Below are 15,786 nucleotides of genomic sequence, written 5' to 3' on the forward strand. Positions count from 1 at the left end.
ATGTTTTGGATGAATTTCGATTCAAAATATATATTTTAAAGTTTATGTTTAAATTTAAATGCAATTATTATAATTTTATGGTACAAATTGGTTTTAATTTAAAAACTATATTTTTTTGAATAATTTGGAGTGAGTGTAGAGGAGTATCTGTTCAAAGATTACTCTCAACCACACTCTTAGCATTCATGATGTTCGAACTCGGGTCCTCAAGGAATGACAAGAGTTCCTTTATCATGGAGGCCACTTGGTTCGTGCTAAACGACTATATTTAAATATATACAATATATATATATATATATATATATATATATATTCATGTTCTTTTTTTTTCACATGCGTAACTAAGATTTTTTTACTTTATTTATTAAATCAAGTATCATTTTAAATTATATAATATTATTTTTCAAGATAAGAATTTTGAGGACAAAACATTGATGGAAGCATAAAGGAGCCAAGGACATGATGGGAAGAAAAACTCCCTAAATAATTAAAATTTGAGGATTAAATTAAATAAATATAAAATTGAGGGATTAAAATTTATAAAAAGATAAATTTTGTTGTCAAAAGAGGAATTTTAGTTGTATAGGTATTCTATAGTGGTATAGGATCATGTGGTTCAAAATTAGTAAATAATAAACTTAAAATGAAGGAATTTTGAAGAAACAAACAAACCATACAAAGTTGAAAGATTAAATTACAAAAAGAGGAATTAAATCTACATATGTGTTCTACATTGGTTGAGGAGCATGTGGTTAAAATTTTACCAAAATAGATTTAAAACAAAAGAAAAAATTGCAAAAAGAGACAATCGATGGTAAAAAAAAAATAGGAATTAAAGCTAGACAAGTATTCTATAATGGTTGAGGAACACACGGTTAAAGTTTAGCTAAAAGGAACTTAAAACAAAAAAAAAAAAGAAATCGAAGACATAAGAAAATTAAGGATTAAATTGTAAAATAATCAAATTTATTTAACTAAATATTAAAATAACATCATTTAAATTTCTGATTTTTTATGATCTGTTATAACTCGAACTTAAAATCTAAACTAAAAATTAGAATTAACTCAAATAAATCAAAATAAAAAAATTCAAATCAAATCAAATTTTACTCGTCCTAGTCAAATCCATACGATAGTTAAAAACTTCCTTTAGATTCAAAGATCAAATGGATAGGATGAATCGAGAGACATGAAATATGATCGCACCTTTAAAATTTTTAAATTTCCACATAGTTTAAATATTTTGTTTGTAATTTTATATTTTATTCGATTTGATATTATGATTATATCTTTTTACAAATTCTTTTCTATTATCAATTTCTTTTCTTGAATCTTTCGTCAATTATATGTTTTAAAATTTTTCTATTGATTGATAAAATAATATTCATAAATTTGACCTTCCAATTGTATGAGAAAACTGTTTAGTAAATGAACACACCCCTATCACCTATGTTGGTCTCATATCTAGTACCTGGATCTTATTTTCCTGTCTGATTCGCACCAGTTGTCGCCATGGATCTTAAAATTTGTCATTGTTTGAAAACATCGATGGAAGAGCTGATTTTTGACTGGGAGTGCTTATATCAAGCAATAACTTGTCTTATTGCAGTTTTAGTTAGGTATCTCAATCAAAAATACCTTTTGGTGCTGTCATTTCTTAGGTTAATTTGCATTTATTATTGCAGGAGCTATCTGAACTGAAGAAAACACTTAATGTTGAAGTGGAGCAACTCCGTACAGTAAGTTCTTCCCTTAAAAGAAAGAAGATTTTTCATTCCGAAATGAAGGAAATTTAAGTTATCTGAATTGTTTTAACATACTTGCTAGTATTTAGTAGAAGCGGTTAAGCATCGATACTAATATATAATATATACTTTATTGTATTGTATATTAGTTCCACGAATATACATACAATCATGGCCATATCACTTATCATCAAAACCCGATTCCATACATAAAAAAGTAATGATCCTCAATTACTAACATAAGCGTTCAAGACTTAAAAGCATATTAAAAAAGGCCCATCTTGTGCATATTCAACAATAAAACAGCAAAAACAGTGACAATACAAATAAAAAAAAAAAGAGACTACTTTAATCGAAACAACACAATGAAGTTCAACTAGAAGCAACTAGCTCAACTAACATAACAACAAAACAAAACAAAACAAAACATTAAAATATTGAATTAAAAGAAACTTGGTGTCGAAGTGATAATAAAAACTAAGGCTTGGGTACAACAAACAGAAAAGAAGAAAAACCCACCTGTGGGTCTTTTCCCCTCTCTCTATCGTTGTGCTAAATTTGGAGGAATTTTCCTTTTATATATTTGTTTCTTAATTTTTTATTTTTATTTTTTTTGGCTCTGCTTTTATAAGCTTTCCATTCATTTCCCGTCAGATTCACTATTACCGGTACAACTCTATCTTCTTCAGAGTTGTAATTTTTACCATTTGTCCAATACATTTTAAACGTGGTTCAAATCATAACTTAATCCCTACTTTTTATATATATATATATATATATATATATTCATATTGGTATCTAAACTGTTTATTAAAATGTACCCAACTATGCTTTCTTCCTCAAATCGCCCAAAATGTTACTTTGTTTTAGAAAAAGCATGAAAGGCACAACGTCGAAAAATAATTCTAACGTTGATTGAATGGTTACTTTAATTTATATTTTTAAAGTATTTTAGTTTTAACATTCTATTTTTTTGGACAAACCGATCATTTACAGATAAAATCGCTAGTATAAATAATTAAATCGTAATATTGACATAGTATATTCACGTGTGAAAAAAATATATACATGTCACACTAACAACATTTATTTTTCTAAAAAATAAGGGTAAATTACATAAATGGTCACAAAACTTTTAGGACGTTTGTAATTTGGTCACCCAACTTTTAAAACTTGCAATACATTTATTGAACTTTTAGTTCTTTTTTAGTAAGATTCATGATGTTACCTCCTATTAGTTTTATCTGTCGTGGTGCGTTACTATTATTTTTCAACTTAATAAAAAAACAGTCCCAAATGACACCGTATAAAATTTAAGAAAAATTAAAAGGGCTTAAAACTATTTGACCGATCAAATGACTTATAAAAATTAGCTTTAACTTGGGGTTTCTACTTTAGGCTGCCCCAGAATATCGACTGTTGTTGGATAAAAATGAGGGAGAGAATGACTCAATCAAAGGTTTGTTCAAGTGTGACGAACGGTAAGTTGTTATTTCTGATGTATTTGAAAAATTATTTCTGAATTGATTCATATGTTACACTTCAATTTACATGTTGAACCTCAAATTCCAAATTCATGTTCAAAATCCAGCTTACCAAAATGAACTTAAAGCAACAAACATAAGTTAAAAAATAGAGTCTCTAAATCCTAAATTACCAATTGCTTAACCCAACATAACCAGTTACAACAAAAACCCCAAACAAACCACCCAAATAACTCACTCAAACCTTCTTCCCCTCTCGATGGCTCTCGTATTCCTTAACAAACCAACGATAACAGTACATGAACGTGGATTCAATGGGGGTCATATTAAATAAAAAATAAAATTTCTTCTAAATACACGCACATGGTTAATGCACCCAAAGAACCTCCTTCCAGCATTATTATTCATCCAAATTTTGTGTAAAGTAGCTAATATTCCACATAAACATGTTGGGATAGGGTGAGGATTTTTTTATTAAGCTTAAATGGGTTAAAAGGATTATCTCATTAAGCTAAAAATAATGGTAACATGCCAAGTCAAATAAAACTAACGGAAGGTAACGTTATAGACCTTACTGAAAATGAATTAAAAATTAAGTCACTATATTACAAGTTTTAAAAGTTTGGTGACCATTTATGTATTTTCCCCTAAAATAAAAAATAATTATAATTTAATTAATTACAACTAATCAGATAGCTTGTGTCATGGGGGGATAAGGAATTGAGGGAAGAGAAAGTTTTGTGACCATTTATGTATTATCCCCTAAAATAAAAAATAATTATAATTTAATTATTACAACTAATCAGATAGCTTGTGTCATTGTGGGGGGGATAAGGAATTGAGGTAAGAGAAATCAATTCTTAACCACCATATTAATCAACTAAATAAAAATTACTTGACGACAAAACATTAAATTGATTTTCAAACCCCATCTAGTGGCAAGTTTATTTATGTTTACTTAGTTAATTGAGTGCCAAAAACCCACTGGCTCATGCTGAGATTTACAATTCTGATACTGCAGCTGTTCATTCCTCAAAACTCATTCATTGTTTGCCCCACAGCAAACACTTTGTTGGATGTGAGCCCCAAAGCAAGAATAACATCCACATTCAACTATTATACCTACTATTTTCTCGAATAATTTTAAATCAGTATATCGGCTTTGTGTTTAAAACTTGATCTTAATATCAATTAGGCCCGGTTTGATTCCTCTGCCCAAATTTTCTTCTCTTTTATTTCCTAAATCAGCAATTGATACAAAATTTAATTATAATTGTTTTTAAAAAGATATTTTCTTTATTGACATGACATGTTATATATCATTTTTTTCATTTATAGATATATGTCAATATTATGTCTAGTAATATCCATCGAGTTATCTTTATATGTTGGTTGTTTTGTTGACGGACAATTCTCACTATAAAAAGTCCAATTGTCTCGAAATAAAATATTAAAATAATTTAAAAATATAAAAAATAATTATTTTAAAATTATGTTTTTATAAAGGCAAATACATTTGATCGGATAATCAAACTACTCGTCTTTATTCACTAATATTATCTTAGGTCATGGATTAATAATATTAAATTTTAATATTAAATCATTAATATGAAAATCAATAATTCAATAATCAACATATAATTCTTTCAGGAAATAATTAAACCATTTTTATACTAAACAAATAAAATAAATATTTTAATATGTCATGACAAAGTTCAAGAGCCTACTTAATATTTTAACCTAATAAAAATCATATTCTTAAAGATATTATTTTAGATGATAACATAACCATGTTTAGTACAGTCTATTGTTTGACGGCTGGAGTGAGAGAGTGGAAAATAAAATATTATAAAAACATGTAAAATAGATTGAGAATTAAATATTCTAAAGTGCAGAATCAAAATTCAAAGGTGGTGAGCATCCAGCTTTCCAAACCAGTAGAAATGGTCTTAGATTCACCACAACGTTTCTTTTGACTTTGATTTTTTTTTTATGGATATAAATATACAATTTTAGAAGCTATATCTAAGGGACCCTCTTGCTTAATATAATGAAATTATATATTTTTTTCCATCCCTCAAAACTTTATTTAAGGGACCCTCTTGCTTGATAAATCTTTAAATTTCAGAACATTGGCGATTTTCAAGTAAAAGAACTCTTTACAAAGACAATATGAGATTCACTAGTTTTTGATGTTTTTAAGGTTGGGGTGACTGCATATCTCAAATCATGTTCTAAGACAAAACTGGTTCACTCAATGAATCGCCAAATTTAACCGACTTAATGTAAAGCAATCTACTTTCAGAAGATGGATTGTTCACCTAGTTCCTGGCCAGCCATCCCCTCCCTCAGCACTCTCGCGAAGAACTCTTCCAGCGTATCGTTGCCGTAGCTCGGTGTTTTCTCATCACTGTATTCTCCGGTTTCGGGATCCAAAAGCAACATACTTTCGGCAGCGTAATACCTTCCGATTTTACCGAACTCGGCAGCGTCTTCCATTGCGGGGAAGATCTTAACTAGGAAGTCGAGTACCCCAATGGCGAAGTCCATTATCCCAATAGGCACTTTCAAGAACTTTGGTTCCTTCCCTAGAAGCTTAAACAAAATCTCCCCTTGCTCTAATGGTGTCAATGCCTTCCCCGGACCGCCGATCGGCAAAACCCGATTAATCTTATCCTCTTTCAAAACACAATCGGCTATGAATGAAGCCAAATCATGTTCACTAATTGGCTTACACGCACATAATTTGCCATCGCCAAACATCACATAAGGCTTCCCATCTTTCACCAACTCAACTTGACCCCCTAAGCTCTTGAAGAATGCAGTCGGCCTCACAATACTATAAGTAAATCCATCGTAATCGTCGGCTTCTTTCATCAATTCCGCCTCGAATTTCAGCTTAGCTCGCTGGAATTCAAGGAGGGGTTTTTGCACACAAATGGCGGACAACAACACAAAATGTGAAGCCCCGAATTTCTTACCAGCAACAAGGCTGTTCTTTGTTGCCTCATAATCAATCTTCCATGAATCCTGAACACCACCAGTACGGCTAGCAAGACAGGACACAACAACATCAATGGGAAATCCTAAATTTTTCACTGATTCAACCAAAGCGTCTAAATTTGCAACATCAGAGAAACATACTTTAGCTCCATTTAAATCACTCAAAGTGTCTTCCTTGCTGTTTTTGCCTCTAATCCCACTTTTTTCTCTAGCAATGGCTATCACATTAAACCCTCTATTAACCAACTCTTTCACCACAAATTTCCCAATATAACCGGTTGAACCCACCACCAAAACGTTGATGTCTGTTGGGTTTTTGTTCCTAAACGAAGCTGAAACAGTTGTTTCAACAGGCTTTGTCGCTAAAGCTTTAACAAGTTCAGATCTTTTTCCGTTAAAGGGTCTTGATTTTAAAGTAAAAGGAGATGGTTTTACCTGGTATTGCTTGATGAACTGAGAACTGAAGCGTGTTTGTGAATTTGGGACTTCGGTGAGTGAACTGTGAAGGGATTGAATGATAAGCAGAGTGACATTTTTCTCTCCTCTCTTCACCTGTGTTTGGAAAGAAGAGAAATCTGGGGAAAATTTGTCTCTGTCAGTCGAATTTGAAGAAAGAACGAAAGGAAGTGAGAGAAATTTTGAGCTGATTTCATGGTCAATAGAGTGCGTTCATCGTAAATATTGCAAAAAATATCTCGAGATAGGCGGTGGATAATATTGCCGATACCCCAGCTGATAAAAATGTAGAGTTACTTGTTTTTCCCCATAGTTATTGATAAATGTTATTCTCAACCATGAACTTTTCAAACTTCATTCTTATCCCTGGATAAAGAGATATTTATAATCGATACAATAAACTTTAAACATTTGATGGAGGATATGTATTCATCTCTAACTCAAGGAGATTATCATTTTCTCAACTCAAGTATGTGCAACACAATGGACAATCAAGGATAATGTAAATTTTATGTTGTAGGTATAAATCTTTAATATATTATATTAAAATTTTAGGGGATGTAAAATTATAAAATTTAGACGTATAAATATATCATAAATAAAACTCAAATAAAATATCTTTAAACTATATGAGAATTTGACATCAACCATTTTATAAAAAATAATTTAATTAATTAGATCATGAATTTGTAACTTTTTATAGTTGGGTGATAAAAAATTCATCGACAAATCTTGCGGTTAAAATGACGCTGTTTCTAACTTTAAATACAGCCGTACGTAGAAACTCATTGAGTTCCAAGATTTGCAAGAAATCCAACATGAACAAGTAACTGATCTGCTCAACTTGCCCAAATTTCAAAGACGAAATTTGAACAGAAAGTGTCCCATTTCCGCGAGGAAAAGATAAACTATTTTATGCACCAATATTTATCAGTTGTATCCAATGAACCAATCAGATTACACATACAGTTCAATCCATAACGATGTAGCTTTCAAAATCGTTTCTTCCCTTACGGTTGGCTTCCTTTTCGTTTCATTATTTCTTCCTGATGTCCCTCTTTCTGGGTGCTGTTCGAATCTAAACCCGATTCATTTCCCGAGTCTTCTGGTTTTTCAGGTTCCTGATCTTTCCTCTTTGAGCTGCTGTTCTCGGGTTTGGCGTGAGATATGGGGCTCCGATTGTGTATGGGAGCCACTATTCAAACAACGATGGCCTTTTCTGTATGAAGAAACCGTGAAAGACCCCAATTCAAGGTTTTTCGAAGTTCCTTTTTTAAAAAAATGATTAATTTGTTGTGATTTGGGTTTGTTATTATTGGGTAATTTGGCTAATTGTTTTTGTTTCATAGCTTTGGAAATAGTAGAAACATTTTTATATTCTAAATAGGCAAAATTCAATTGTTTGTATGGGTTTAAAAATCCTGAAAAAAAAACTAATTATGTAGGGGTGGAAGGGGTTTACATAAAGCAGCACAAGGAGATGAGGGATCAAGCTGAATCCGTTATTAAATTGTGGAACAATGTTCGAAATCCGAATCACCCAGGTAAACGACCATCTGAAAGTGGTCGAATGCCTGAAATCGTTGCGTTCGGATTTAAGATGTCCAAATGTTGCTGTTCAAACCAAAGCTGAGTGTTCTGCTTAACCTGTTGGACTTCACTACTGCCTTAACATCCTAGTGCCCGTAACTTTCTTTTTATTCGTCCGTGCATGTGTTTGCTTCGCTTAAATTGTTGAATTAGTGTTCTTGATGCTTGTTTTAAATGTTAAAAGTGGGGTATTGTGTTGTTGTGTGATATTTGGTTTAAGTTTACATTGCTTCAGAGACTAAATCGAGAACGATAAGAGGGAGAGGGATCGGAATAGTTGGTATTATCTGTATTATTGTTTCATTTGAAGGAATACGTTCTCTAGTGATGAGTGGATTGGAAACTTATTTGATGATGGCAACACCAGATTAAGGGTTAAACTGAACTGGAATGCCTTTTCTCTATATGTGAAGAAATTCAAAAGATTCAACATTCATGTGGTTTCTGATACAATCATGAATTATGATTTTGTGCTAATGATGTTTTCATTGCATCGTAACAAGCAGGCCTTGGATGTCAAGGAAGCGCTGAGAGTAGCAAGATTTTTGACCGTCAAGTTCTTGTCAAATGGTGGAAGCTCGGAAGATGGTTCTACGGATTCCGTATGCGTGATGAATTCCATTCTCGATGTCTCTCTCTAGAAGATCTTGCAACATTTAAAGACGACACGGACGTGCTGGGGGTACTTCACCGAGGAGCGATTCATGAGGTTTTACAAGTTCAGATATCTGTTGTTAATTCCACAAGCAGTGCCTGGCTTAATCTTAGCTCACAATGACTAGTTTAAACCATGGGGAACAATTATGAACAGATTTGCATATGTACAGTGTTATCTCATGATTTGTATGCAAATATGTGTGTATATATATTGCAGACTGATATATAACCTTTTATTAATTTCATTTGCAATTATTTGATCCTCTGTTAGCAATGAGAAATCCAGAAGAATAAACCTTGTGTTATTCATTCTCGAATGCGAGTGTCGGATAGAGTAGGATAGATACGTATATCCGACAACTTACGAGTCGGGAACATAAAACAACAATGAAACAGATTCATATTCAACAACAATTCAGCTTGGGAAAAAGTAATGAATCTAAAATTCGATATGTTTCAATGAAATGCAAGCAACAAATGTTTTCACCATAACCTTATTTTGCAGATGCAACGAGACACGGTTGAAACGGGACGACTGAGCTCAAACCGAAGGGTTTTCATCGGTAACGGTACACTGTATAACCGGCAGGTCGTGGTTGCTGGAAGCAGATAGCCATGAGAACTAGGGCTATGATTAAAACCATGAGAATTCCGGTGAGATCTAAGCCGCCACCATCATCTGATTCCATACAACAAAACTTCCCCATTGTAAGAAACTTGGTTTTAGAACGCTCAGATCTTGTGCCTTTGTTCAAACATGTTGATGAACATATAGAGAAATAGGAGAATCTTTGGTCTCCCAAGTCAACTTGAAATGGAATAGTTTATTATGAGGTTTCTTGGAACATTGCGCAACTCATCTTTTAATAAATAAAAATTGCCTTTTGGATTTTAAATATTAATTGCTCTGGAGTTCTAAATCTTATTTTGCTTCACAACAATTCATTAACGGCTGAAGATTTTTGAGTTATTTTGATGGGAAAATTGTGGTTGACCACTTTAGACGATTTATCCTTTGTATGGTGAGTTATATCCTTATCTTTAGTGTTGGTGTCAAGTCTAGAGTCCATAGACGGACAGGATTGAGGGTTGACCGCTCCGACCTCGACCTAAAAATATATTACTTATATTCGACCTGGCTTGCCCCGATGAATTTTAACTTTTTTCCCGTCCCGAATCAGCCTTGATTTTTATATTAAAACCCCAATCCGACTCTATCTAAATATATTAATATTTTAAAACAATTAAAATAATATATTTTATAATAATTTTTATATTTTAACCATTAAAGAATATATTTTAACGATATAAAAAATAAAAATCTCTAAAATCTTAAATATATATATATATATATATATTAAAGAATAAATTAATAATCTATACTGGGTCAAGTCGGATCTGTATTTTTCACCTTAAACCCGGTCTCATCTCATCCTGAAATTATATACTATATAATTCGTCCCGCCTTGAATCCCAAACTTTTTTTTAAAATTTTTTTATAGGATCAAGTCAGGATCATCAGTTTCTAGTATTTTGATCATCCCTACTACTGTTAGAGTGGTAATGTTATCCATATATTGATAGGAAAAATAAATATTAATGTCATATAATAGATTTGCCTATGACAAATCGTAAGTTTGTCCACGGTTATATCAAAAGAGTGTAACTTATCATAAATTATGGAGTTTCCTTTATGGAGTTTCCAAGGGGAATTTCGAAGAATAACCATAGAAGTGCACGCTATCGATGACTACAAATGAATTTTTGTTGAAAGAGATCCGAAAAAATATAGGGTAAACTATGTATTTAGTTTTTAAATTACTAGTTTTTGTATGTTTTAGTATCTAAATTTTTAAGTTTTATAAAATCATACTTAATGTTTAATTTTCATTTCATTTTAGTACATCACTGTTAAAGACTTAACACGTTTATTACCCAAATTATCAATTTTGACCCGTTTTAGACATAAACTTTCAATTTTTTCAAAACTTGACGTTAAACTTTGAATGAGAGTACCAAAATGAAACAAAAACTAAAAGGTTTAACGGCATTGTACTAAAATGAAACAAAAACTAAACTTTAATTTTGAAAAAAATTGAAAATTTATGTACTAAAACGAATCAAAATTGATAGTTTAAATACTAAACGTAAATTTACCCAAAAATATAATAAGAAGCATATCTCCGTATCTAATGAGTTTAAGTCCGCAAGTTAATCGAGCACTGTTTATCATTATGTATATTTTTTCCTTAGTATTAAAAATTTACCAATTCAAACTAGAGTATTTATACTCATGCATGAAGCAGAATACGTGAATCGAGTTTATCTAGTACCAAGTAAAAGAACTTAATAGAATATAATGAAGGGTTTTCAAACAATACAATTTTTATCTAGAATCAAGTTCGAGTTACATTTTATGAAACAAAGACGACAATTTAAAGTACTAGGCATGAAAGTCTTGGCAACAGCAGCTCCATGTCAAGAACTTGCAGTGCCTCGTAAATCCGGTTTTCTAACATAATTATTTCTCGGCAATTCGGATTAGGTAGTAGTTAAACCGAAACTCCTGAGGTCAGCGACTCAACTGAAAGTGTTCTGGTGTGTAAATTGTTATTATTAGCACTGGTGTAAAACGTTTAGAAACTGTATATGAAACAAGCATTTGCCGGCATCTATTGGAGAGTGAAAAAGAAAAAGAGCCACCATGGTGCAGGCAAAGAATTCTATATACCAACTAAATCGAGTTCTTCCAGGATAAATCCATCCAATCCCAGCAACGACGATACGAGTTATTCTGAAACTCCGAGGAAATGGGCAAAGCTAGGATATTTTGGCTCCCATCCTAAGTCCTTATGAGTTTTCGAGTTGTTCAGCTTCTTTCCCAGGGGATCAATAGTGCCTGCAACATGCAACATGCAACATGCAACATGCAACATACATCAGAGAATGCAAATTTCACATATCTTGTAACTAAAATTAATGTTACTCAGACCCCGGTGATTAAGAACACACACGATCCTTCTTCGTATAAGTTTCCCATGTATTTGGATAATCGTAAACCCTTACCAATATCCGAATTATAATCCATAATCATGGTATACGTTTGTTTCAAAAAGAGTAAAGAGAAAAAACACCTGTAAAGCCTTCAAACTTTTTGTCGAATTTCCCACTTTTATCGACCAAATCCATTACTTCTTGCCTACAGTAAAAGTAACAGTGTTAAGAACTCAGCAAAATAAACATTTTTTTACAATAAATAGCATTGCAAGAAATATCAGACACAGGTGTTCATCCGTCCTAACATAAAAGAAGACAAACCTGGACAAAGGATGATTGTCGCAACCGAAGAAAATCCGACCCCGAAGTTTCTTCTTCAGAATAGTGACCGAGAGGGAAGCTGCATCCTGTGACACCAAGCATAAAAATCACATCACCACCATTCGAGGTACCTAAAGATTTTCTGCAAATCTCAAAAGAGATCATTTCCAGTGCTTCATGGTAGTGTAATAAAGAAGTTGAATATCCTGCCATTCATAACCAATATTAAAAAGTGAATTCTCACCTCATAGTGTATAAGATTCAAGATGTGATCGGGACGAAATCGATAGTCCCTTCATGCAACCAATAAAATGTGCACCTCTATCTATTTTGTTTGAAAGGTTAAGGTGATCATGAATGTAATATTGGAAACATCACAAACTCCATGAAACATATAACATATTTATCCGATAATTAAAGTCCGAGAAAAAGGATATATATAGTCCAGCCAACCTAACGACGCAACCATCAAAGTCCAGCACCACTTTTTCAGCCTTGAGAAGGTTATCTGTCCTAGGGCTTCTCCCAACTGGCACATTCGGCGTGTCCTGTCAAGGATATTAGTCTCAGTAACCATACAATCGAGAAAACAGAGCGATGGATATTAATACATCCCTGTGTAGTGAAAACAATCAACAAGAAGGAAGTGTTACCAGCGAACAATGCATTATGTTAGTTCTAAATACCTCACACATGGTCCATTGTTGTTGCAATCATACGGTTGCAGAGCTCGATGTGAATATGAATGAACCTTCACCATTCCAGCTTAAAGCAGCCAATCTGATCAATTCAAGGCCAAATCAATAGCACCAACTTCAGTTCCAAAAGAAAAAAATAGCCAATCAACAGTTTTCCACTACCAAGAAATCTAAAATTCAAGATAAAAGTTTGCCAAAGCTCTTCCGTATATGTCTATATGATTACTACCCTATGACACCAATGACTAGTGACTAACGAGTGACAAATCACAAATATAAACAACAGAGATGGCATGAAAATATTCTCAGAATTACCTAATATCACCAGGGTAATCTGGAGTTTTTGAAGGAGCACAGAAAATCACATAAGGGAACTTTTGATCGGTCTTAGTCTCTTTCAAAAGCGGGTAAATCCCAGTGAGAGCAGTTCATCGTGGTGATCCATCGTCACGGTCTGCCCGTAAATTCGACATCCTGGATGTTCCTGCTTCCACATATTATGTTAATTGACTTTTTATGAACAACAACTAAAGATTAAAAGGCCAAATCCTTCAATCAGCTAATCATATAAAATCCAAGAAAACCCTTTGAATTGCAACCCCTGAAACTACATTGAATGATGTTTTTGCTCAATACTTAGAGTGAATGGAAGCAATAGAGCGTTGAGTAAATTAAAGTGAAGAATCAAACAGTTGACTTACCTCCCTCCATTTTTCAGCCACCAAACGACCAAGAACACCAGGTCCTACAATTAGCAAATCATTCTCTCCCACAATTGCTTTCCCTGCTTCATTTTAAAAAAAAACCCCCAGATTATTTTTTTTTACAAAAATAAAGAAACAAAAAGGAAATTGGAAAAGAAAAATTCAAAGAGACCCGTTGAGGATGAAGCTGAGACTTGAAGAGAAGCAGCAGCCACTGAAGAAGAGAAGCTGAAGCTTCGGAAGATTGGAATCGGATTCTTGAAAATGGATAGCGATGAGGACCAAGAAATTGATTTTCTCGGGAGATTGGTGAAATTACTGACGCAAGTAATGGTTCCCATTTACATTAAAAACAAAAAATAAATTAAATTTATTCGGTTTTTAATTAACAGACAGTAACGTGTCTCTCTTTCTCTCTCTTTCTATCAATTTTTTTATTAACTTCTTTTTAAGAAAAACCAAGCTTAAAGAAAATGAAAATATTCAGGCAACAGTTTCAAAAAGAGGATTGTTAACGTTATGACCAATGATTATTACACGTGGTGTGGATAGTTTGTCACTCTCTGGTTGGTCGGATTGGCCTAAAGTCAAAACGATGGCGTTTGAATATAATGATTTAATTACAAAGTACTACTTGAGGCGATGGTTAATGTTTTAAATTAGTCATCAAACTTCAATATATTTTAATGGATCCTTAAAGTATTAGTACTGTGTTTCTCACTAGGTCTTTTTGTGGATTATGTTAACTTAGATTTGAAATGAAATATTTAAAATTTGTGGTAGGATCGAATTAATAGTTGAATCAGTCAAATCATTAGTACTCAAATTCGTCAATTCAACAAATTTAGTTTCTTTTTAATTTGTTCAACCATTTTTTAAAACTTTTTCTTTTGATCTCTAATCTCTAATCCATTTTATTAAAAAATTAAATTAAATTATTTTTCCCTTTTCATTAAAATTATATTATATATATATATATATATATATATATATATATATATATATATATTGGCTATTAAGGGTGACCTTGAGCAATTGTTCATGCCCTTCATTTGTATGGGACTCCTAATTTTTTTATAATGTTTATTTTATAATTTAACCCTTTAATTTTCTTTAATTTTAGTTTTTTATCCTTATAATTGAGGTCCCTTAATTTTTGTTATCATGTTTTTATCTTTATAATGGAGACCCTTAAATTTTTTCAATCCACCTTGTACCTTTATAATTAAACTCCTACTTTTTTCAATCTCACTTTTTACGTATAATTGAGACCCCTAATTTTTTCAATTCAATTTTTCACTCATATAATTTAGGCCATTTTTTTTCAATCACTTTTTTCCTTTAAATTTGACACCCCTGTATTTTTAATATCTTTTTACCTTTTAATTGGGGTCCCTAATTTTTCAATCATACTTTTTACTTTTATAGTTTAAACCCCTAATTTAACAAATTTTATACGATTTATTAACATAATATTAAATTAATTATTCAAAGTATTATAATATACTTTCATTTTATAAGGGTCTATCTTTTAGTTTAGCTTAGGGTCCCGAAAATGTCTGATATATATGCATTTATTATTGTTTATTAAACGTACTAAAAAATAATTTACAAACAAATTATTTATTTATTTATTCTTGCTCTTACAATTCAATTTTTTTCGATACTTATTATTAGAGGCCTAATTTTATATTCGTCCCGTGCTACTAAAATCTCAGAAACGGGCTACTTCCCGCTAAGGAGAGGGATTTCGTTTTCCACCTAGATAGGTGATTGTGAACTTTCTAGAAGAGATTATGGTAGAGCGTCTTGCTCACTCTTCCTCGGATGAGGGACCCCTAGGTATTTTTCAAGGTTCGACTTCCTGAGTTTGAGGCATATATTGATTCTTCTTCTCATATTGTTATCTATGTGCCTCGCAAATAGAATAGTGGATTTGAGGACGTTGATTGTAACACCCCCAACCCATATCCGACCCGGATACAAGTATGAGGTGTCACGTTGACTTTTCAAACTTTGACTCTTGACAAAATTTAAAGAAAATTTAAACATTTCATTAAAGTAAAAGCGGTTTAGTTACATAAACTGACCACCATAACCAAAATCAATCAGAGCATACTTAATTCAACCA

At 32.2% G+C, this 15,786-nt stretch overlaps 1 protein-coding gene and 2 pseudogenes across 1 annotated transcript; 1 reads left to right on the forward strand and 2 right to left on the reverse strand.

Annotated features, from left to right (window-relative positions):
- Nucleotides 1-5,421: 5,421 nt before the first annotated feature.
- LOC120119369 (divinyl chlorophyllide a 8-vinyl-reductase, chloroplastic-like) lies at nt 5,422-6,876 on the reverse strand. Its single transcript, XM_039139176.1, is given in 2 exon segments — nt 5,422-6,702; nt 6,705-6,876. Coding segments are annotated over 2 exon segments (1,233 nt in total). The 5' UTR covers nt 6,766-6,876; the 3' UTR covers nt 5,422-5,530.
- A 1,382-nt stretch (nt 6,877-8,258) lies between these two features.
- On the forward strand, nt 8,259-9,146 carry LOC120119216 (annotated as a pseudogene).
- Nucleotides 9,147-11,508: 2,362 nt separating this feature from the next.
- LOC120119178 lies at nt 11,509-14,011 on the reverse strand (annotated as a pseudogene).
- Between the last annotated feature and the right edge of the window lie 1,775 nt (nt 14,012-15,786).

This window comes from Hibiscus syriacus, unplaced genomic scaffold (assembly GCF_006381635.1).
Source record: "Hibiscus syriacus cultivar Baekdansim isolate YM2019G1 unplaced genomic scaffold, ASM638163v2 tig00110332_pilon, whole genome shotgun sequence".
In the NCBI taxonomy this organism is placed as follows: Eukaryota; Viridiplantae; Streptophyta; class Magnoliopsida; order Malvales; family Malvaceae; genus Hibiscus; species Hibiscus syriacus.